Source organism: Urocitellus parryii, chromosome 2 (assembly GCF_045843805.1).
Source record: "Urocitellus parryii isolate mUroPar1 chromosome 2, mUroPar1.hap1, whole genome shotgun sequence".
Classification (NCBI taxonomy): Eukaryota; Metazoa; Chordata; class Mammalia; order Rodentia; family Sciuridae; genus Urocitellus; species Urocitellus parryii.
Genome location: NC_135532.1, coordinates 34,436,354 through 34,459,146, shown reverse-complemented (window position 1 = coordinate 34,459,146; position 22,793 = coordinate 34,436,354). Strand labels below are relative to the sequence as shown.

The following is a 22,793-nucleotide window of genomic DNA, read 5'->3' as shown; positions in this document are numbered from 1 at the left end:
ATTTTAAAGCAATAAACTTTGAAAATTGTAGACTGGCTTAGAGTTTCACTGTTTTAAATACACAAAACTAATATACTTTGCCAAAATATAATGCATCTCCTCGGAGAAAGCAAATAATTCATAAGAATATTTTTGGCCTATCAAAAATTTTCCCTGTTTCAGCTCATTTTTGTAAGCTTAGTACCAGTTATTTTTACTTATTAAATTATCAGTGCAAAGAAATTTTTATTTTTAACATTCACTGGCATTAATTTTAGTTGGATTTGATAGACTGGCATGCTGTTATTAATATGGTTATTATATTAATTTCTCAGCTAACTTGTAGTAATTTTCTGTTTAGACCTGTAAAAATATAATTATAGTATGTATTTCCAAAAGCACTCTCTGAGGAAATATAAATATGTATTTTTCAAGGTGACTGATAATCATGCTTAAATATAATCATAGCCCGCAAAGTAACCATTTGTGGGGCCATCCATATTATCTAAAAAACATATTTAACTAGGAAAATTAACTGACCTGCTGCAAGTATTAAATATTGCTATGTGACTCTGCATTTTACTTGTGTATTTTAAAGTCCACAGTGTATAAAAGATTCACAAACTGGGCAATTACCTAGCACTACCCTTGTCAGCTTCAAGAAGATACCTCACTTTCTGACTTTCAAAAAATGGCTGTCAGAAAGGTTTCCCTAAATCTCAAAAATGATAAGATCACAGAATCTGAATTAAGAACATGCCACTGGCATACACACAGACACACACACACACACACACACACACAATTTGCAATTAATCTAGTTTTATTGACATAAAAATCATGTAACATAAAATTTACTATTTCAAAAGAAAAATTTAGTGGTATTTAATATATACTATGTTATACAGTCACTATCACTAATTCCGGAACATTTCTATCACCTCAAAAAGTACCTTTTAGCAGTCGTTCCTAATCTCCTCCTCTCCCTATCCCTGGAAACTGCTAATCTACTTTACGTCTCCACAGACTGGCCTATTCTGGATGCTTCATACAAACAGGAGTCAGTGCAGCATCATCTGTCTGGCTTCTTTCAATTACCATGATGCTTTCAAGGTTTCATCCACATATCATCAGTACTTCATTGTTTTTTATTGATTAATAATGGCTCATTTTGCGGATTCATCACATTTTGTTTATCCTCTGATTAGCTGAAGGGTACTTGGGTTGTTTCCACTGTTTGGTGATTATAAATGCTGCTATGAATGTTTGTGTACACATTGGTTTCCAATTCTCCTATCAATACTGAACACACCGTGTTGCTAACTAAGTTCTGATGTTCGGTAGGTTAGGTGTATTATATGGTGACTCTGTAACCTTTTGAGGAACCTCAAACTGTTTGCCACACCAACTGCACCATTTTACATTCCCTTCTGCCATGTATGAGGGTATTGATTTCTCCACATCCACACCAAGTTGTTACTATCCTTTTAAGATTAATATTGTAATCAGTCCAGTATGTGTGAAGCAGTACCACATTATGGTTTGATTTGGATTTCCCTAATGACTAATAATGTCAAACTTCTTATTTTCTTATTAGCTATTGTATATCTTATTTGTAGAAATATCTATTCTAATCCTTTGAATATTTAAAAATACAGTTGTCTTTTTATAATTGAGTTGTAAGCTATATTTTGAAGATACTAATTTCAGATACTAGACCACTACCTATATATGATTTGCAAATATTTTCTTCCACTGTGTGGGCTCCTTTTTCATTTTTTCAATAGTGATCTTTACTGAACATACTTTAAAACTTAAAATTGTCCTCTCCCCATCTTTTGGATGTCTATACTTTTGACATCATTTAAAAAAAAAACTTGCAAAATGTAAGGCCATAAAGATATATAGTTATATTTTCTTCTGAAAGTTTTAGTCTCAGTGCTTATATTTAGAACTGTCATCTATTTTGACTTCATTTTTTAATACAATGTAACATGGGGTGGATTTACAGTTGTTCCAACTCCATTTGCCAAATAGATTATTCTTTCCCCACTGAATGGTCCTAGAAACCCTGTTAAAACAAACAAAAATAAACAAACAAAATAACAAAAACAAATTAAGCATAGCATAGATGCATGGGTTTATTTCTAAACTCTAAATTTTATTCTACTGAACTACAGATGGTCCCCAACTTTCAACAGCTAAACTTATGATTTTTCAACTTTAAGACAGTAGGAAAGTGGTTATGTATTCAGTAAAAACTGTACTTCAAAATTTGGAATTTTGATTTTTTTTCCCTCTTTGTCAATGTTGGACAGGAACAGTGAGCTGCAGCTCCCAGTCAGTCACATGATTCTGAGAGGAGAGTGAACAACCAATATTCTACAGCACACTGTGTTGCTAACTAAGTTCTGATGCTCTGTAGGTTAGGTGTATTAAATGCATTTTTTTACTTAATGATATTTTCAACTTACATTAGTCTTATTAGTACGTGGTCCTACGGTAAGTTGAAGAGCATCTTTATGTGTCCATCCTCATGCTAGTATGACACTTTTAATTATGGTGGCATTGTAATAGGTTTTTAAGTTTTAAAACCTATTAAGCAGTCCTCTGTTATTTCTATACAAATTTTAGGGTCAGCTTGGTCATTTCTGAAAGAAAAAAAGGTAGATGGAATTTTCATAGGGATTATGTTGCATCAATTTGGTGAGTACTGGCATCTTAAGTCTTCTAATCCATATTACTTAGGCATTTTCCATTTACTTAGGTCATCCTTGATTTAATAAGGTTATACTTATGCCACATCAAAATAGTCCAAAATGCAATGACCTATGTAGCAAATCTAAGTATTACATCCTGCTTATCTTTGACTAGTTATCTCAGATTTGCCATATATATATATATATATATATATATATATATATATATATATTTTTTTTTTTTTTTTTTTGGATAAAGATTCAGGGATACTTAACAACTGAATCACATTCCTCGTCTTTTTAAATTTTTAGACAGGATCTTTCTAAATTGCTGAGGCTGACTTTAACTTGTGATCCTTCTGCCTCTGCCTTCTGAGCTGTTTGGATTATAGGCATGCGCTCCAATGTTCAGCTGTTATATATATATGACACACACACACACACACACACACACACACACTCTTAAATTTTTTTTAGTTGTAGATGGACACAATACCTTTATTTGTTTCTTTCTTTGTTTTTTTAATGTAGTGCCGGAGATCAAACCCAGTGCCTTACACACGCTAGGCAAGCACTCTACTACTTAGTCACGACCCCAGCCCTTGCCCTATATTTTTATTAATACCTTTTCCAAAAATAAGTTAACAAGATATACAAAAGTATGGCAAAGAATGCTGCTCTAGAAATAGTTCAATATTGTACTTGAGAAAACCAGATAAAAAGAAAAATACATTTTTTTTTCTTAGAAAAAAAAGGAATTCACTAATGGTATCAATTGTTTTTCATAGAACAAATAAAATATGTAAAAATTTAAGCTTTGAATTTGTATTATGCTTTATTTTTCACATATATCACATATATTTATTGTAGAGAAAATAATACAATTATATACTTTCACCAAAATGGATAATGTAATTCTTTTGCTCCAAAATAATTCATATTGGTCTGAACACCAGATAAATTTGTCTTTGGTTATATTTAGGACCCACACTATATGACAAATGCTATCTTTAAATACTAGACTAACATGTAGCTCAGGATACCTACACATCTAAAACAGCAAAGTGATGAGCTCTACTTTGAATTCCATCCAGGGTATTCAGAGTAGACTCCAACCTATTTAAATTACTTTCTTTGTTCTCCCTTTTAGCTGAGTATATATTTAAAATGACATTAAAAAGTATATAACCATTTATGTGCTATGTGTGAAAGTAAAGCAGAAATGAGACTATTGCTATATATACCAGCAACACAATCCACTGTTATTTTCCTCTCTCTCAACACCCATTTAGAATAGTAATTTTGGGAACAAACATTCAATAAAACTATTTAGTCTACATACTCACATTAATAACAAGAATGCAAAGAAATCTTCAGGTAAAGATGCATTTACTATAACTAATGATAGTTTTAACAAAATTTGGTGTTAATTTAGAATTAGTCTTTTTAAAACTATCCTTAAACCTTTCATATTACTTTTTGCCATAGATTTTATGTTCCAGAATAAAGAAGAAATTGCAGAGATGGAGAGGTAGTTAACAAAGAAGAGAATAACTTTATCCAGAAAGAAGATGCATACAATACTAACAAAGGTCAATGTCTAGTTACTTCCATACAATTGAAAATGGAAAAAAATTACTGGGACCTATACAATCTTATGGTACAAAGAAATCTGTAACTCAGAAATTTCAAAGATAAATAGATGGAAAAACAAAACAACCTTCAGTATTTTAGGGAAGTGATATTTTGCTAACACAACCAAGGAAGACAATCAGGAGAGCAGTGTCTGCACTTGCTGGGGTGACCGGTGCAGAATGCTCTCTGGATCTTTGTATTCATTGACTGGATTCATCACGGCTGCATACACTTCACCATAGGCTCTGCAGATCAATTCTGTAGACTGTTTTACAATTTGCTCTCTGTGGACAAGCAAACAAAACATGAACACATGATCACTAGGAATTATACAGAAACTTCCTATTTGAATCAATGCATTTCCACATTTACCAAACCTCCACTACTACTTAAAAATCATTGCACAACTACAAGTTATTTTCTTGGTTTGGGAATAAAAGATATTTTAAAATATTTATCATTTATTAAAGTCTTTCTCATTGCTATGTAGGTTCCAGAGGGCAGGGACTGTGTTTTATTCAGTGCTCTATCTTTAGGGAAATAACAGTGTCAGGCTATACTGATGCTTCTCTGTTTATGACCATATTACACTCAATAAACCTACTGTGAATTGAAAATATCATTTATCAAAAATGCACTTAAGGTAGGATGACCTATTGAACCTCCTATCTTAAACATGCTCAGATCACTTATTGGAGCCAAATCATCTCACACAGGCCTATTCTATAATATAGTACTGAATATTTCAAGCAGTGAACACTACACTATAGCGGACAACTGTATTCAGCTGTCTACTCTCACAATCACGAGGCTGACGGGGAGCCGTAGCTCACTACTGCACAAAATCATGATTATACTACAGTGCATGTTGCTTGTCTAGGAAAAGATCAAAATTCAAAACTTCTACTGAAAATGTAACACTTTTTGCAACAACATGAAGTTGAAAAATCCTAAGTCAAACCATTATAAGTCAAGGGCCATCTTAGTAGACAGTTAAACAAGAAATGAATTGTGACCTCCATCAATGTATTGATTTTGCAAAAGTGACTACTAATACATTAACCTTAAAGAAATAAGTTTGTAATTACTTATCAAAGCTTTTATGTTTTTCTAACTGACAGTAAAGTGACATTTCACCTGGAGGCCCTACGCTGAGACCACATCTCCTAGGCTCCTCCAAAAGGTCTGGATATCATCACCAGGCTAACCATGACACTTGCCTGGAACAAACTGCAGCATTCTCACACAGCTCTAAAAAAGCACCTGGAAGAACAACAGATGCAGCCTTGCAATGTTTTTAAAAATCATCACGCTAGAGAAGAGCACTGGGTTTTCTAAATCTGCCATCACCTCCCTCCATATTGTTGTGACACCTTCTTTTTTCCCCAGCTGCTTGAACTATTCATGCATCACTATTCCTGGTCCTGAGAATGCCAATCTCTATTTCCAAATTTTTACAAAAACTACATAAAAAATATGCTTTTCAAGCTTTATAACTACTTTTCTTGTAATGTTTCCTATTTCTGTTAATGGCATCACTGAGTCCCATCATCTCTTGCCTAGAGGACTAAGAACACTCTTACTTGGTCTTCCCCTTTCCCATCTTTCGCATACTCAGTACTTTGTAAGCACTGCTGTTAGATACACCTTTCTGAAGCAGACTTTTAATCAAGTCTCTCCTTTACCCGCTGTCTTTGAGGAGCTTTGGTGGCTTCAGAGAAATCAACATTCCCCCCTCAAGTACTTTCTGGATCACTTCTCTCAGTTGGAGTCCAATGCAGCTCCTCACTGCTCTCTTTGCTCCGAGCTTGGGGACTTCAGTTCTTGTACTCACTCCTCCATTTGCCTGATATACATTTGATAACCATTTTGCCTCCAACTACTTTAAATGTCCTAATGTTCTGTAAAAATGTACTCTCATCCATGAAGTCTCTGATCTGCAGAGCTAGAAACAATCATTTCCTTTTTGAAACATCCATGGCACTTTCTTTGTTCCTCTTATGGCATTTACCACTCCTTAAACTTTAAGTTTCTACATTTTCTTGATTCTCAGATCCTAATAGCTTTATGCTGAGGGAGGGGAGAGTTCCACATCAAATCTATATACCAACTACAAAAGAGCTCACTCTTAAAATGTCAAAATATACTTTTAAAAACATCTGAAACTATACAAATATAAGATATTCATACCTCAGCTATCCTGCAAAACTTCAAGTAACTGGATATGGTTCATATTCTTGTTCCCTAAAAACCCAGGATACTGTAATTGCTCACTGAATGACTGAAGGAGAAAAATAACTTTTCATGAATTTAAGTAGCCCTACTTCTGGGTCGTTGAGCCATCATTCTTTCTCATAAATACTGGGTTAATGGCTATTTCAGGCCGAGCTTTCTCTCCACATAGTCGAGTATACTATGTGATCAGACTAATGTAACAGTGATGGTGGTAATAACAAATTGTGTTGTCATATACAAGTCAATGCCAAGAAATCACAATCAACAAAACATATTCTTTAAGTTGTTTTCCTGGGAACTATAATAATAGACCAAATAATATATTTGATGGCTATCTGTGGAAATATATATTCATGGCCTCGGACATAAATAGATGGGTGGAATGGGGAGGGAAGTTCACCTATGATCTTGGATCATCAGTACCTCATTCTGATGAGATCCTATATCCTTAGCAACTAAAATTTTATTTAAAACTAAAGCAACTTGACATTTTCCATATATTGCTGAAGCTTCCAAAATTAGAGTAGGTAGAAAAAAAGATGCACTTAGTAAGTTTTCTGAGAAAAGTGGACTGATATTAGGGTCTGTACCACCTTTCTGCTAGAGGGGATAAAGGTAGAATCTGGTTTGGAACTCTACTTAACCAGATGAGACTCCAGGATGTTTTGTGATCTACTGACTGCAGATCTTTCGTATAATTAACTGAACTAACAATGAATGCAACAAATGATGTAAGATTAGTTCTAATAAATTAATAGTTGAAAAATACTATAAACTGGCTTTGAAACAACTGTCAGATATAATATACATTTGATAACCATTTTGTAACAAGGCAGATACTCGATTTTAGAAAAACTGTTTTTAGTTCTTTACTTAGAGCAACATGACAGATTTGAGGGGCTGCCATGGCATTCATTACACCTCATACTTGAAAAATCTATACTTAATCTGAATGCAGGGTATATTTGCTAGTATATAAACATACAGAAATAAGGCTGTTGTTTTTCTATTGGTGCATGTTAATTATACAGATAGTGGCTTTCGTTGTGGTATGTCTGTACATGCTCATAACATAGTTTGATCAACTGGATTCCCTAACATATCTCCTTACTCTCCACTCCCCTTCTTCATTGAAGACATGAAGATAGGCCCCCCACCTCCAGCTTCCATATATGAGAGAAGACATGTGACACTTGTCTGGCTTGCTGCACTTAACATGATGATCTTCAGTAATATCTATTTGTTCCTGCAAATGTTCTAATTTCATTCTTTTTTATGACTGAATAATACTCATTTGTATATATTTATATACATTTTCTTTATTTCTTTTTAATTGAAGTTAAAAATCAGAATAAGGTATGAATATTAAATAAACTTTAAAAATTGAGACAAACTGATAAATTAGAATTATTGAAAACTCTGCTGTAAATTTTAAATTTTATTTTCTAATCCTAATAATGAAAAAATTTACATATATTAATTCAGTTATAACTTAAAGCACATTTCTGTTTCTAAGATAAATTAGCTAAAAATGTCTACAATTCACAATGTAGCTGAAAACCCATAAGTCTGCAATACAGAAAAACAGAATAAAGCAATATTGCTAAAACAAAGATAAATAAGACCACACCAATAAAACCAAGCGAGACTTTTTGAATGTTGGTATTTGGTGGAATAGGGCTTCTTCAGTAAAGAGACTAAAAATGAACACAGATATGCTGTGGAAGATGAAAAGTTAGCAAAGCTGGTAAAGAAAATAAGTCTTTCATGAAGTCAGAAAAAAAGGGGAAGCAAAAGAAACTTCCCTCTGCCCAGTCAGCTTGCTAAAGCCAACCAGATAGAGACAAGAGGGAAAGGGAGATTCTCTGAAGTGAATCCACGTCAAATTCAAAGTGTAAAGAGCAAGAGCTCTGACTGATAGTGTGATTCCACAGTTCTGAACAAAACAGGGTTCATCCATCACCCCCAAAGTCAGGGAGAGGTCCATCTAACACAGTGCAACAGAATGGCACAGTGAAGGAACTGCTGTCAGAAGACTCAGGTGAAGCTCCACCACTATTGTTGCCTTTAACTTCCAGGATTAATCCCTCTACTGTGAAGTACTAACTAGACAATATTATAAGACACTTTCAGCTTTTAAATTATACTATTCAATTGAAAAATAAGAGCATTTTAATGAACTCCTGTTTAAAAAGAAATTTCTATGTGTCTATTTACCTACACATGTACAGACATTATTTTGAGGGATTGGGTTTGCTAAATGATGATATGATAGGCAGGTAGGTAGGTAGACAAATGACCAATAGATGCTTACATATACTTTTAAGGTAAGGGATAAACTACATTATAATTACTTCTAAAAATAAAAAGGAAGGAATAGTAAAATAGAAAATAAAAAATAGAGAATAAAACCATTTTAGAATTACAGAAACATACTTTTATATATGAGTAACTGATATTTTAAATTTTCAAAAGTTATACTTGTCCTGGATAGATTATTAAACCATCCAGAGGCCATTAGAGCACCATTTAATAAATTAATCCATCATATTGTCTGCTTTCCTTTCTTGGACCAAATTATTTTTCTAATCACTAATATCATATATGAAATACAGGGTTTCAAATAATGGTGTCAATATGGTGACAGATAATTAATTATCAAAATGGAAAGGTTTTAGGTATTCTGTAACTAAATCTAAAACAACCAAATCATCAACGGTGCAGACACATACTTCTGGAACTTGGAACGTCCTTATCTACTGATCACTATAGGAAATGCAATTTTCTTATCAGCAGAGTATGCAGGCACAGATTCTAACAGAGAAATAATCCACCTGCATATTGAACAATCACAGTCAAGCCATAGTTAGTAGATGAAGAGTATGTTTTGAATTGTTACATGCTAGAATCGTAGTCCTGTTTTTTATGAGGCCGAAATATGTCTATCACAAGGGGTAGACATTTTATTTTAATATAAGCTGTGATCATTTATAAAGTTAGACCATTAGTTTTTGCTACCATAAAATCTTCTTGGGACTAATTTATTAAATGGTGCTCTACTGGCCTCTGGATGGTTTAATAATCTATCCAGGACAAGTATAATTTTTGAAAATTTAAAATATAATCTTTATACAAATAAAGAATGAATACAAGTAAAAATTCTAATACATTATTAATGAAAAAACTACTATTGAAATGTTAAAACTGTTAAGCTGATTCACAGGCCATTTTAAGGAATTCATCATTTAAAGGCACTTGAAAAAGAAAGTTAGAATATAACAGTTTAGATAGAAAACAGTTTAATGTGTCACAGCACATTAACTGTACCTCGGGGGACATCTTTTCTACAAGACAGAATCTACAAATTAACATACTCCCATAGTTTGAGACCTTTAATGAACAGTGAACAGAATCAAACAAAGGCACATTCACTTAAACAAATAATCCTTCTGGACTTTGTTTACATTATTTCCAAATTTTGGAAACTCTTCAATTTGCTGCATTTAGGAAGCAATTTGCTGCACCAGTGTAGCATACAGCAAATACAATAATCACATAGTTAATTTATTATCAGAAAAAAGAAAAAAGAATTGAAGGAGAAGATTAGCTTGCTACACAAATTTACAGAAGGGCAACATTTTTTAGTTACTTGTGCAATAGAATACTAAAATTGAGAAATTCTATTTGTCCAGGTACAAATGTCACAATGCTATAACAATTTAGTGTTATATGTTTAAAAAAATTTAAGTAATACTTTAAAACCATATGGAGAAATCTTTCTCATTTTAAAATATGTTCAAAGAAATTAAGTGTATTTTAAATATAAGCACTAAGCTAAGAAATGAAGTGCTTACTTTCAGAATCAGTGAGCTTGTCATTAATCAGTACTTTAGAATTTTGGTTGCTATAACAACATGATACAACTTTCACCATTACCATAAACCCAGCAATTCTAAAAATAGTTTATTTCAACATTCAGGTTCTGTTATCACCAATTGAGCTTTATTACAGCACCATGTTTAATAGTGCAATCAAATGTATCACAGAAAAAAAGGTGTCAACAATTCAAGACTGAAAATCTAAAATGATGACAATATACTTATGAATAACAGATTGTATAAACATTTTCTCTTTATCACAATATAAACATTAAAAATGTCACAATGGGTCAGGTCAGTTTTTCACCCCAGGTCATCTGTCTCTCAAAATGAAATGTAGACATGTTTCATATGAGTCCTAGGAACATATCTCACATAAGTATTATTTATCACATATGCCACACATCTTTGAGCATCCTTTAAAAAAATAAAATGCTATCAACATCTTAGAAAGGGTTAACAAAAATATAGGATAGTCTAAATAGCTTACAAGCTCTATCAGAAGACTTCCAGATTTGATAATAAATTCAGCAAAGTAGCAAGATACAATCAACACACAAAAATCACAATAGTTTTTCTATACACCAATAACGAATCTGCTGAAAAAGAAGTCAGGAAAACAATTCTATTCACAATACCATAAAAAAAAAACACACCTAGGAATAAATCTTACCATTGAAAATTACAGAACACTGCAAAAAGAAACCGAAGAAGACACTAGAAGATGGAAAGATCTCCCTCATGGATAGGCAGAATAAACATTGTTAAAACGGCCATATTAACAAAAAGGATTTGCACATTCAATGCAACCCCCATCAAAAGACCAATGACATAATTTGCCATGAACAATACTTTATATACAGAGTTATGAAAAATTGTGCTGTGAATGGATAATTATGAATGTAATGCATTCCACTATTGTCATTTATGAAATAAATAAGACCAATGAGATTCTTCATAGAACTAGAGAAACACAGTCCTGAAGTTCACATGGAAGAATAAAAGACCCAGAATAGCCAAAGCAATTCTGAACAAAAAGTGATGCTGGAAGTATCACAAGGTCAAATGATACCACAGAGGTACAGTAACACAAACAGCATGGTACTGGCAAACAAGACAAAGCAGACACTCAGATCAATATAATAGAATAGAAGACGCACAGACAAACCCGTACAGATACAGTTACCTAATCCTTAAAAAATAAAATGCTGCCAAAACACATTAGAGAAACGACAGCCTTTTAAACAAATGGTGCTGGGAAAGCTGAATATTCTTATATAGGAAAATGAAATTAGATCCCTCTCACCCTGAACAATAGTCAGCTCAAAATAGACTAAAACCCAGGACTTAGAAACTATGCTACAGCTACAAGAAAACAAAGGGGCAACACTCCAACATACAGGCACAGGCAATGACTTCCTCAATAAGACTCCTAGAGCTCAGCAAATTATACCTAGAATTAATAAATGGAATGGCATCAAATTAAAAGAGCTTCTACAGAGCCAGACACAGTAGCACACACCTATAATCCCAGCAACTTGGGAGACCAAGGCAAGAGGATCACAAGTTCAAGGCCAGCCTCAGCAAGTTAGCAAGACCCTGTCACAAAAAAATAATGAGATGCAACTCAGTGGCAAAGTTCCCTGAGTTCAATTTCTAGTATCACCCCCACTCCCTGCCCTCAAAGTTTCTGTATAGCAAAGGAAACAAATAAGAGCTTGAAGAGAAAGCCTACAGAAGGGAGAATATCTTTGCCATTCTTCCAACAAAGGATTAATATCCAGAAAACATAAAAAATATTTTAAAAAATACCAAAAAAACTAAATTCATTAAATGGGCACTAAAGACATTTCTCAAAAGAATGGCCAACAAATATATGAAAATGTCCTCTACATCTTTAACAATAAGGAAAATGCAAATCAAACTACTCTGAGATTTCATTTCACCCAGTTGCAATGGCAATTATCAAGAATACAAATAATAATAAATGCTGATGAGGTAGTAGGGAAAAAATACTTATACACCACTGGTGGGATTCTAAAATAGTACAACTTCTACTGATATCAGTACAGAGACATCATTTTATTTCTTAAAAGACTAGGAATGGAACCACCTGTAATCCAGCTATGCCACTCCTTGGTATTAATCCAAAATAATTAAGTCAACATACCATAGAGATACATGCATTCCAATGTTTATAGCAGTGAAATTCACAACAGTCAAGTTATAAACCAGCCTAGGAGCCCCTCAACAGATGAATGGATGATAAAAATATGATATACATATACAATAGAGTTTTATTCAGTAATACGTACACAATAGAGTTTTATTCAGTCACACTTCTTTGTAGACAAATATTGAATAAAATATTCAACAAAATATTACATGCAATATGGGAATTTTTGCTGTAGTTATGTTAAATTTATAGATTTCATCTGCTCCACTAGTAAATTTTCCCATTTATGAACACAGTATGCCTATTTATTCATATCTTCTCTAAAATTTTTCAATAAAGTTTTCTGGCTTCTTAATAAAATTTTATAGCTATGTTTGTGTGCTCATTCCTAGAAAACAATACTATGGCTATTACAATAAGGGCTTTTATTTTTCATTACTTGTTCTAACTAAATATTGTCAGTGTATATCAAATGTACTAATTTTTGTATACTAATTTTGAATCTGGCCAAGTAACAACTCTATTTTAGTTCTATTAGTTTATTAATTATTTGCTTCATTTTTTTGCTAAATATCTAAAACTAAATTTTTTTTTTCTTTTTAATAGTGAATGACCAACCTCATTATATTGACTACCCAAGGTAAATAGATGTGATAGACATATCTTATTTTGAAGTTTAGTGAAAATGTTTCTAATGTCTCCTCATTAAGGGTGATGTCTGTGGGTATACTTGCAATGTTCCAACCTGGTTACATGATATTTTTTTCCAACTGGTATGTGTAATAAGGTTAAATTAAGATTTTTTTCCTTTATATCCTTTGGCTTTGATATGGTTCCCTTTTAGTACAGTGGCATGTTTAGTTTATTATCTTCATTAAGGATTTTTTCAATATCTGAAAGGCTTTATACCAAAGATTTTTAGTATGATTTTTATTAATACAAAATATTCCCTTTGGGCCTTTTAATGATATTCACCCTGAATTCAATTTTGTCTGTGAATACTGCCTGCTATTCTTGCCTTATTTTGGGGCTACTTTGTTCTTAAATGGTTATTGCATGTTCTACCACAGAGTTTACACCTTTACCTTAGTAAAGATACTTTTGGTGAACATGTAATCAAGGTTGACAGTGGAGATTTTTATTGTTGTTGTTTTTGCTTTTTAAAGATATTATTTCATTATTTTTTAGTTTGCAAAGAAAAGTCAGTGGTAGTATTTATCATTACTCCCTGCTCTCTTCCTCTGGCTACTCTTCAGATTTTTCTTTTTATCACTGGTTTTCAATAATTTAATTATGGCATGCCTGGTATAGTTTTCTCTGTTGGGATTTATTTTGCTTTTTGGATATGCAGATTCATGCTTTCCATCATATTTGAAGAAAACTCTATTATTTTTCAAAATGCTTTGTTTCAATCATAATGATTTTTCATTTTTATATCATATCTATATGAAAGATTATTTAATATTTTTAAATTTTTTTATTTGTCCTTTTAGTTATATATGACAGTAGAATGTATTTTGACATCACAAATACATGACTTCCCATTTTTGTGGTTGTACACAATGTGGAGTTACACTGGTCATGCATTCATATGTTAACATAGGAAAGTATGTCCAATTCATTCCACTGTCTTTCCAATTCCCATCCCTCCCCTCTTAATATTATTTTACAATTTCTAAATTTAGATTTTCTAAATCATTCTGTGCTTCAGTTTGGATGTTTCTACTGTCCTCAAGTTAACTGATCTTTCCATCAAGACTGGCCAGCTGGTTCTCAAGCACATCTAGTAAAATTTTCATTTTAGATATTGTGTTTTTCAAGTTTAAAATTCTCATTTTCTAAAATCCCTATTTATTCTCTCAATATAATATAATGTTTTCCTTTAAAATCTTGACCACATTTTTAATAGCTCCTTTAAACATCTGGTAATTCTGCAAGCATTATTTTTGGGTCTATTTTCTAGTTTTGCTTCTCCTTCTAAATATTTCTGATTGTATGCTTAGCATTCTGGAAGCTACACTGTTGACTCTATGTTGTCATCCTTCAGAAGGCCTCATTTGTTCTCAAGGCAGTTAACTTAGTTAAAATTATCTTGGTCCTTTAGATACTTGTTTTTAAGCATTGTTAGTGTGAATCTAAAATACCCTTCACTCTAGGACTAAATCAGTCCTTGGGCTCTCTGAGGTCTCCAAAGCATTGGCCAAGTTCTAGGTGCTTTTCTGCACATAGATTCCCAGAAGTTGTTCCTTCTCTGATATTTTCTTTTTTTCCTTCCCTTCTTTCTTCCCAACTTGCTTTTTATCTGTTTATATGGGTACTCCTGATAGTGAATATAGGTAGTAGTTACCAAAAAAGGGAATTCTGTTTCTCTTATAACAAAAAGAAAATGGTTTCTTCATAGGCACATGCTTTATTTCTAACATATATTACAGAGAAAGAATCTTGAATAAAAAAGTTCTCAAGTCATATCTACCTTCTTACATATTCGTTTTAGGTAGCATCTACATTTCCTTTATTTCTTGTCACCCATGGAAATCATTCTGATTCAATAAGCAAAGATTTATTGAGAACAGTTTATATATGCATAGTTGTGGTTTCTGCAATCCAAATTCTCTATTTTCATGCCACTACAAAGTGAATATGAGAGTTTGTCATTGAAAAAGAAGAGCTCCCTTTTAATTGACCCAAATAAAGAAAGAAGGAATTCTTTAAAATGATTTTTTCTTCCTAGTCAGTCTTTCCCTCATTATCTATACTGTCTTGCTTCCTGGCTATTTACATTTATTCATCAGTTTATTCTAAGGCTGAGGTGTTTAAACAAAATCTCCTTTGAAAGTCAGTCAAACTTTAGCAGAAAAGGGGAGAGAGAGTAATACGTGTTCCAAAGTACTACAAAGATAGGGAAAAGTGAAGTTCAGAACACAGCATTAGCGAAACAGGCAGGATTTTAAAAGAATGCTTTACATTTCAAAGAATCAATTGACATATTAAATATGAATAGAAAGACCGGAATTAGGAATATAAAGATGTAAAATAACATTTGCCTAAAAACAAATCATCATTTTAAAAAGGCTCAAAATTCAACTGAATAAAAGTTATCTCCTATTATTTCAAATACTTTATAAAGAATATCAAATATACAAATACTGTGCCTCTACAGTACCAGAAATAAGGATAAAAATTATTTGGCCGCCGAGAACTCAAAATAAATAAATATTTAAAAAAAAAAAAAAAAAAAAAAAAAAAAAAAAAAAAAATTATTTGGGGGAATAAAAGGAATTGCCATCAACAGACAAAGGCAGAAACGCACAATTAGAATATCTGTTTGAATGCTAAATGCATAAAAAGTGCTATATATTTTCAAAGCAACCCTGAGTTAAAATAATTGGTCAAATTGGTAATGATTTCAGTTATCCTGAACAAAAATACATTCACAGATCATATTTACTTTTAAGGTACTTTACAAATGACATTTTACAATTTTTTTAAGGAAAACCTCATAATTTGAGCCATGGCATAATGGTGATTCTTTTATAGTCTTTTAGCTTTTTAAGTAGGTTATGTATAAAATGTTTTGGGATAATCAAATATAAAGTCACCAAAATATCATTAAATTCATTTACTCTTACATTCACCTATTAAAGGAATTTCCTAATTCCCTGTCTCAGAAAAATACAGTCCGTCCCACTCCTAGCCAATTCTTCTTCATGCTGAATCAACAGCTGCCTCCTTGCTCAGCTTACTGCTGTAGTCCTTCCCTCCAGAACAACAGGTTTGGACCACATCTGGAACAACACCCTTTTGGATACTTGACATGTTCAGTAGTTATTTTCTAAATTTTTTAATATAAATATTTGCTTAAGGGCAGTGGTAGAGTGCTCGCCTAGCATACATAAGGCACAGGGTTCAAACCTCAGCACCACATAAAGATAAAATAAAGATATTGTGTCCACCTACAACTAAAAAATAAATGTTTAAAAAAATATACATATCTGCTTACATGTTTAATTGACCCACCAGACTATAAGCTCCATGAGGACAGAACAAAGCCTTTTAAATCAACTTTTGCCCTGTAAGAAAGCACTTAATGCACAGTTGTTCAAAGGAAAGAAAAGAATATATAGATAATTTTGCCTAATTTTCTATTTTGTGTTGACAATTTCGTTAATTTCTTTCTTAAAATTAAGGAGGTCAGTAACTGATCTCTCAGTTACTTCAAACTGTAATATTCTAATACTTTGGAATATTACGTGGTTCTAATATTTTAACAAATGGTTCTTTGTCCTGAACCCATTCCTGATACAAATGGTGTCTGACTTTTGATGATTTGACATACTATTTTTCAATTCTACAGTGGTGAGAAAACAATACACATTCCACAGAAACCATACTGCAGATTTTGAATTTGGTCTTTTCCTGGGCTAACAATACTCTAATTAGATGTTGGGCAGCAGCAGTGACCTGCAGCTCCCAGTCAGTGACAGGATCAAGAGGGAAAAGAACTGGCACTCCACACTGTGCAATGCTGCTAAGCTGCCATGGTCAGTGGTGGATTAAATGAGTTTTGACTTTTCATATTTTCAACTTAAGATGGGTTTATCAGTACATACTACTATCTTAAATTGAAGTATATATATTATATTGAACAATTTTATAATACATTTTATAGAAAGCACTGTGGTCCAAAATGGTCTATAAAATAATCATCTGTATCACACAAGAAATATATTGTTGATCTCCCATGACATATGCAACATTATTCTGACATGCTTGTACTCTTTAAATAGGTTATGTATAAAATCTTGGCATTATGGTTATATAGCTCCAATTATTATGAAAATAATTTAAAATCATAACTTAATTACAATCATTTACTAATTAGAGATTTTAGAAAAATTTTGGCAAAGAATAAAAAAAAGGACAGTGTCAGGTCAGAACTCTTAGGTTGCTGAGGCCAGAGAAAAAGTAAAAAACTATACATCTTCAAAAGTAAATCCCCTAGTGTTGAAAATAATTTTTTTCAAGAAAAGTGCTTGATGGTTAAAAATATGTGACTCTTTAGCAACTATAGACCAAAACCACTTACTTCACTGTAGCACTTAGGAGAAAGTTCAGCTGTGGCATTAATAGGTTGTCTGGGGCTGACAGATAGCGATCAAACTGAACCTTGAAAGAGAAACACAAAACAAAGTTCACTAATCAGCTTTCAAAACATTTCAAATAGAACAACTTATTTTACAAATTTAAGGATTAAATCTTAGGAAAAATCCCATATTCCAAATAACTAAATCTTTTTGTTTAAATGCATATTTCTTAAACATCTAACTGAAATTTCCTAAAACTGCCAACTTTTAATAGAGTCACTACTAGCAAAACCTCTTTTAAAACCCTGAACCTAAGTCATTCATTTAAATCACCCTCACCAAGTTTAACAAGAAGTAAAGTTACTCTGGTTCAAGTATATCTTCCATTCATCTACTGTATTTGTTAATCTGCTTGTTTGTCCATTCATTCAACTGGTATTTCTCAAGTACCTGCCAAGAGTAAGGTCCTCTGCTAGCTAATGGGGATATAATAGTTAAGAGGATAATCCCTAGCTTCACAGAGCTTAGTGAGACAGATATTTAAAAACCAATAATATAAATACTACAAAATTACACACCATGTTAAATACTACAATGGGAAAACCAAGGTAGCATAAGTATAAGTCAGGGATTGAGGTTTGTGGGTTTGGCAAAAGCCTCTCTAAGGAGAGGACATCTGAATTGAGAGTTTAGGATGAGCACAAGCTACATAAGTAGGGAGAGGGTTCATGGAGAGGGGACTGCATATGAGAAGGCATGAGAGGAGAAGGAAAATAGCTAGATATGTAGAGATCAGCTCACATAGGACTTGCACACTTTACATAAAAGCATTAGTAAGCCACCAAAGTTAAGTTAGGGTATAATGTGATGTATGTTTTAAGGAACTAAATCAGGCATGGAGAGGAGAATGAATGGAAGACTTCGATAGCTGAAGCAAGGTGCCCAGTAGGCAGCTGTTGCAGCATTTTAGACTCAAGGGGCAACAAGGAGGAAGGCGCAGAGGCACTTGAGAGTTAGTGCAAAGTCGCCAGGATTTGGTTACTGATAACAGGAAGAGGGGCTTGACTCTCACATTCTGGATCTCTTAAGTAATTCACATTATTATCATAATACATAAATGCATTCTTCATCCATCTGTTTAGCTGTGTAACAGCTGTACTGCTTACTAGACCGTGCTCATTTCCATGCCAATTCTTAACATAATGCATAGAAAATAGCAGACACTTGGTTAATGACTGCTAAAATGATAAATGGATAGATGTTCTTATTCCTCTCTAAGTTAAAAGCAGTTGGAGGAGAACCTGGGTCTGGCAAGGCAGGGTTAGTTTCGGATTTCCTGAAACCTCCCATTTGGAGGTAACGATCAGTAGATATAAAACCATAAATCACATAAAAAAACTCAACCAAAACTTTGTTTCTTCTGAGACATACGCAACTTATTTTTTAGATCAATATCAGACATATAAAATTTTGAATGGGGTTTAAAAATATGTCATAGATTATGTTATGGACTGAATATGTGTCAGAAGGAGAAAAAGGGAGGAAACATACATTTACAAGTAATATAACTAATCTTGTTTATACATATATATATACACATACATACACACATATATATATATATATATATATACATACACACACATACATATATATTCATTTTGTGGGGATAAATAAAAATTTATGTGAAATTATTGACTTATGTGTTGAGTTTACATATAACCTTCTCAGAATCTTATGTCTTTTGTAATGAATCTAAGATTCGTTTTCACTAATTTTAAGTTGAGCTTTTTCCTTTGCAGTTTTATAGTGTTCACTGATCTAGTTTTATTTGATACATGAAGTTATAATTATTACCTCTATACATAGTGTCTTTTGCGATGACATAATGTTCCTTATCTTTCCTATTAAGTGCTCTAAATTCTCAAGTATTAACATAGTCATCTGTGTTCTTTGTATTTGTTAGGTATTTTGTAAGCCTATCCCTTTATTTTCAGTTGTTTTTAGCTCTTCAGTTATTTTTAGGTTCAGTTATCTTAGTACTAAGTATTTTAAATACTTGGATAGGTGGCATAGTACAGTTGCTAAGCTCACTGGCTCTGCAGGCCAGCTTCCTGGGCCGAATGTGGTTAGCATGAGGACTAAGGAGTTAAAGCAGAAAAAGAAAAAAAAAAAAAAAAGGCAGGTATGCTCAGTAAAGGATAAAGGCTATTACTGTTCACAGCTGTTATTATTACTATTAATAGTAGTACTATTTAAAGCTTTTAAAAGGAATCCTTTGTATAAGGTATAGGGTATATATACATGACTTCAAGTTAAAAGCATGAATGGTTATACATATATGCAAAATACATACTTAAGACAGAGAAACATGCTACAAAGAATGGTGCTCATGCAGAAAGGAAGGAACAAGCTCTTCACCTGAAAAGAAGTTAATAAAGTGGAGCTTCAGAAATTCTCATGCTCAAGAGTAATATTCTGTTTTAAAACTGAAATCCAATTTCAATTATCATCTCAGGGACAAGTCAAGAACTATAAACCAGGAACCATGGCAGTAGCAACTCTATGATATGTAGCCCCACTTCCTTATGTCTGTCAGTCTTGTTTCTTCATTAGGTTACCAATAAAACTCTGAAAATGAAGAAATCCTAAATAGTAATGATGAAGCCATTAAAGTATGCTGAAATGTTACTGTAAATCACCCTCTTGGTTAATCTGATCAGTTAAAGAAATGTATGCTCGTTTGGTGTTATTGGAACCAATGTGAAAACAATTCATCAAAACAACAAAATGATCATGCATAACCAAATTATCAAATAGAAAAACTTTAGAACAGCGTTTCTTAAGGAAATATAAGCTGAAATATTTTATTATGCACTTACCATTGCAGCCTTCAGTGCCACAGAATCTAGATTGGGCAAATTGGCTAAACAGCCCTATTTAACAAAAAAAGCAGAAACAAGATATGAAAATGTGGATTTACACATCAATTCACTTAGGGAACATGGTACACTAGTGGGCTGCCTCAATTTAGGAAGTCATTTAGTTATTTCCGAAGAAGTATCATTTCTTCAACCTCAGTAAGAACAGTGACTGTGATTTTGAGGGAGTAAGAAGCACATAAGCTCATCAATAGTGGAAATATTATTTATTCATAAGCAAGAAAAAGAAGATGCTAGCAAGATGAGGCTGAAGAATTTCACTTTGATAATTTTAGAAAAGAAAGAAAAACAGCAGAATTGGTTTCTACTTCTATATTTCTACCGGGGCTGTATAACCATGTTATGTTATGCTGGTTCTAGAAGCAAACCGCTTTCCTTTAAGGATTTGTTAAATTAAAAAGAAGACAACTACCATTTATACAGCAATCTCTTTATTAAATTAACTGATAAAAACAAATGACTTTGATAAATGAATATTCTCTGCACATCATATGATATTAGTTTCTATATATTTTCATTACTTTTTTAAAAAAAATATTTATTTTTTAGGTGTAGATGGACACAACACAATACCTTTATTTTTATGTGGTGCTGAGGATCAAACCCGGGTCCCACCCGGCTAGGCAAGCGATCCACAGCTGAGCCACAATCCCAGTCCCTATTTTCATTACTTTTAACCAAAACCATTTGTAGCAGGAAGGACACTATTTGGGGGTACCCCACTCAGTCCGAGAACTATACATGAATCATCTCGATTTCAGAACAGTCCTATGAAACAGATACTATTTTTATTCCCAATCTGCAGTTGAGAAAACAGACAGAGAGAAACTCACCTCCCCAGGAAAACACAGCTAATCAGTAGGAGAGCCAAGATTAAAATCCAGAGGCCACACTCTTCACTGATCTATTTCCTCAATTAAGAACACCAATGCTTACCTGTTCAGGTTTGTGTTGCTGTACGGTGTTATAGATGTAACTCAAGCCTACTCTAGTTAAAACATAAGATGCTTGCTCATTTATAAGTGTGTCCAAATGTGCTTCAATCTAAAATAAAACACAGTAGAAAGAAAACAATTTAAAAGAGGAATAGCACTGATGAGAGTAGAAGCAGACCACCCTGGCGGCTGAGGCTCATCACCAGGAACCTGTTTCCTGGAATGGCACTGACAGGAGCCTTCAGACAGCGTCTCTAAAAAAGGCCTTTTCTTCTCCCAAAGAGGAAGTCCTCCTACAAAAGAAGAGAAAGTCTGACTCAAAAGGAGTGAACACCAAAGAAGATTCCAAGACTACCCACTCACCAAAGAAAACGGTGCTTCTCAGCTCTTTTTAACCTGGTAATTAGCAGAACACAAACAAAAAACACCACAACAACTGTGTCCACTAAAACACTTAGGAAGAGTTATGAGAAGATGAGGGCTCCGTATGCCTGACCTCCTGACCGTCAACTTGCTGGACTGACTCAACAAATCAAATCAACATCTGGAGAAGCCTGGAGGAAATCCCCCCAGCCTGAGGCAGTAAATCCTCCTGAGGATCCAGCAGGTCTGTGACAAGCAGGGAGAGCTGAACCCGAGTCCAAGATTTCAGGTTCAGAAACGGTCAAGAAGATGTGAGTGGCATGTGCTCCCCAGCTCTGTGCTATCTCTGGGGAAGCCACCTAATGCTAGTGGGAGCAGAAGGCAATGATAGGAACACGCAATTCACCAGTGGCAGCATTTCCTAATAGGAAGATGCCTGGAGTCTTCCTTCTACCTCATTGGGAAGCCCCCAGTTTTACCAGTTTGTTTACCAACGGTACAGACCACTACCAACTCTGATTATCTGCAACCATCGAAGTGCTTGCCTTGTTCAAGCAACTGCAATAGCTGTTCTCTTCCCCCTTACAACTTTCATTTATTTAAAGTTAATGCCCAGTGATGTATAATTAGAGCTCTTACTTACTGGACTTATTGGAAATCAAAGAAAAACAAGATGTGCAAATGTAAACCTTTAAAGAAAGTGAAAAAGAGAGTAGTTACTAACAAGAACCAAATAAGCGATCTGAAAGAAACTAACACAGAACAAATATCAAAGAAATAGATTAAAGGGAAGAAATTTAAAGGAAATTGGAGAACACATCCTTAAGATTAAATCAATCAAGGGCAGAAGCTTTAGAATATAAAAAA

The 22,793-nt window shown here is 33.3% G+C and overlaps 1 protein-coding gene across 1 annotated transcript in view; it reads right to left on the bottom strand.

Annotated features, from left to right (window-relative positions):
* Window positions 1-3,499: 3,499 nt before the first annotated feature.
* Window positions 3,500-22,793, bottom strand: part of Cog6 (component of oligomeric golgi complex 6) — a 72,680-nt gene continuing 53,386 nt past the window's right edge. The window contains exons 16-19 of the mRNA XM_026408750.2: window positions 21,565-21,672; window positions 20,569-20,622; window positions 17,689-17,768; window positions 3,500-4,597 (exon numbers count right to left, since the gene is read on the bottom strand). Of these exons, the coding sequence (XP_026264535.1) occupies window positions 4,450-4,597; window positions 17,689-17,768; window positions 20,569-20,622; window positions 21,565-21,672 (390 nt within the window). The 3' untranslated portion in view covers window positions 3,500-4,449. The remainder of the gene's footprint in view (window positions 4,598-17,688; window positions 17,769-20,568; window positions 20,623-21,564; window positions 21,673-22,793) is intronic.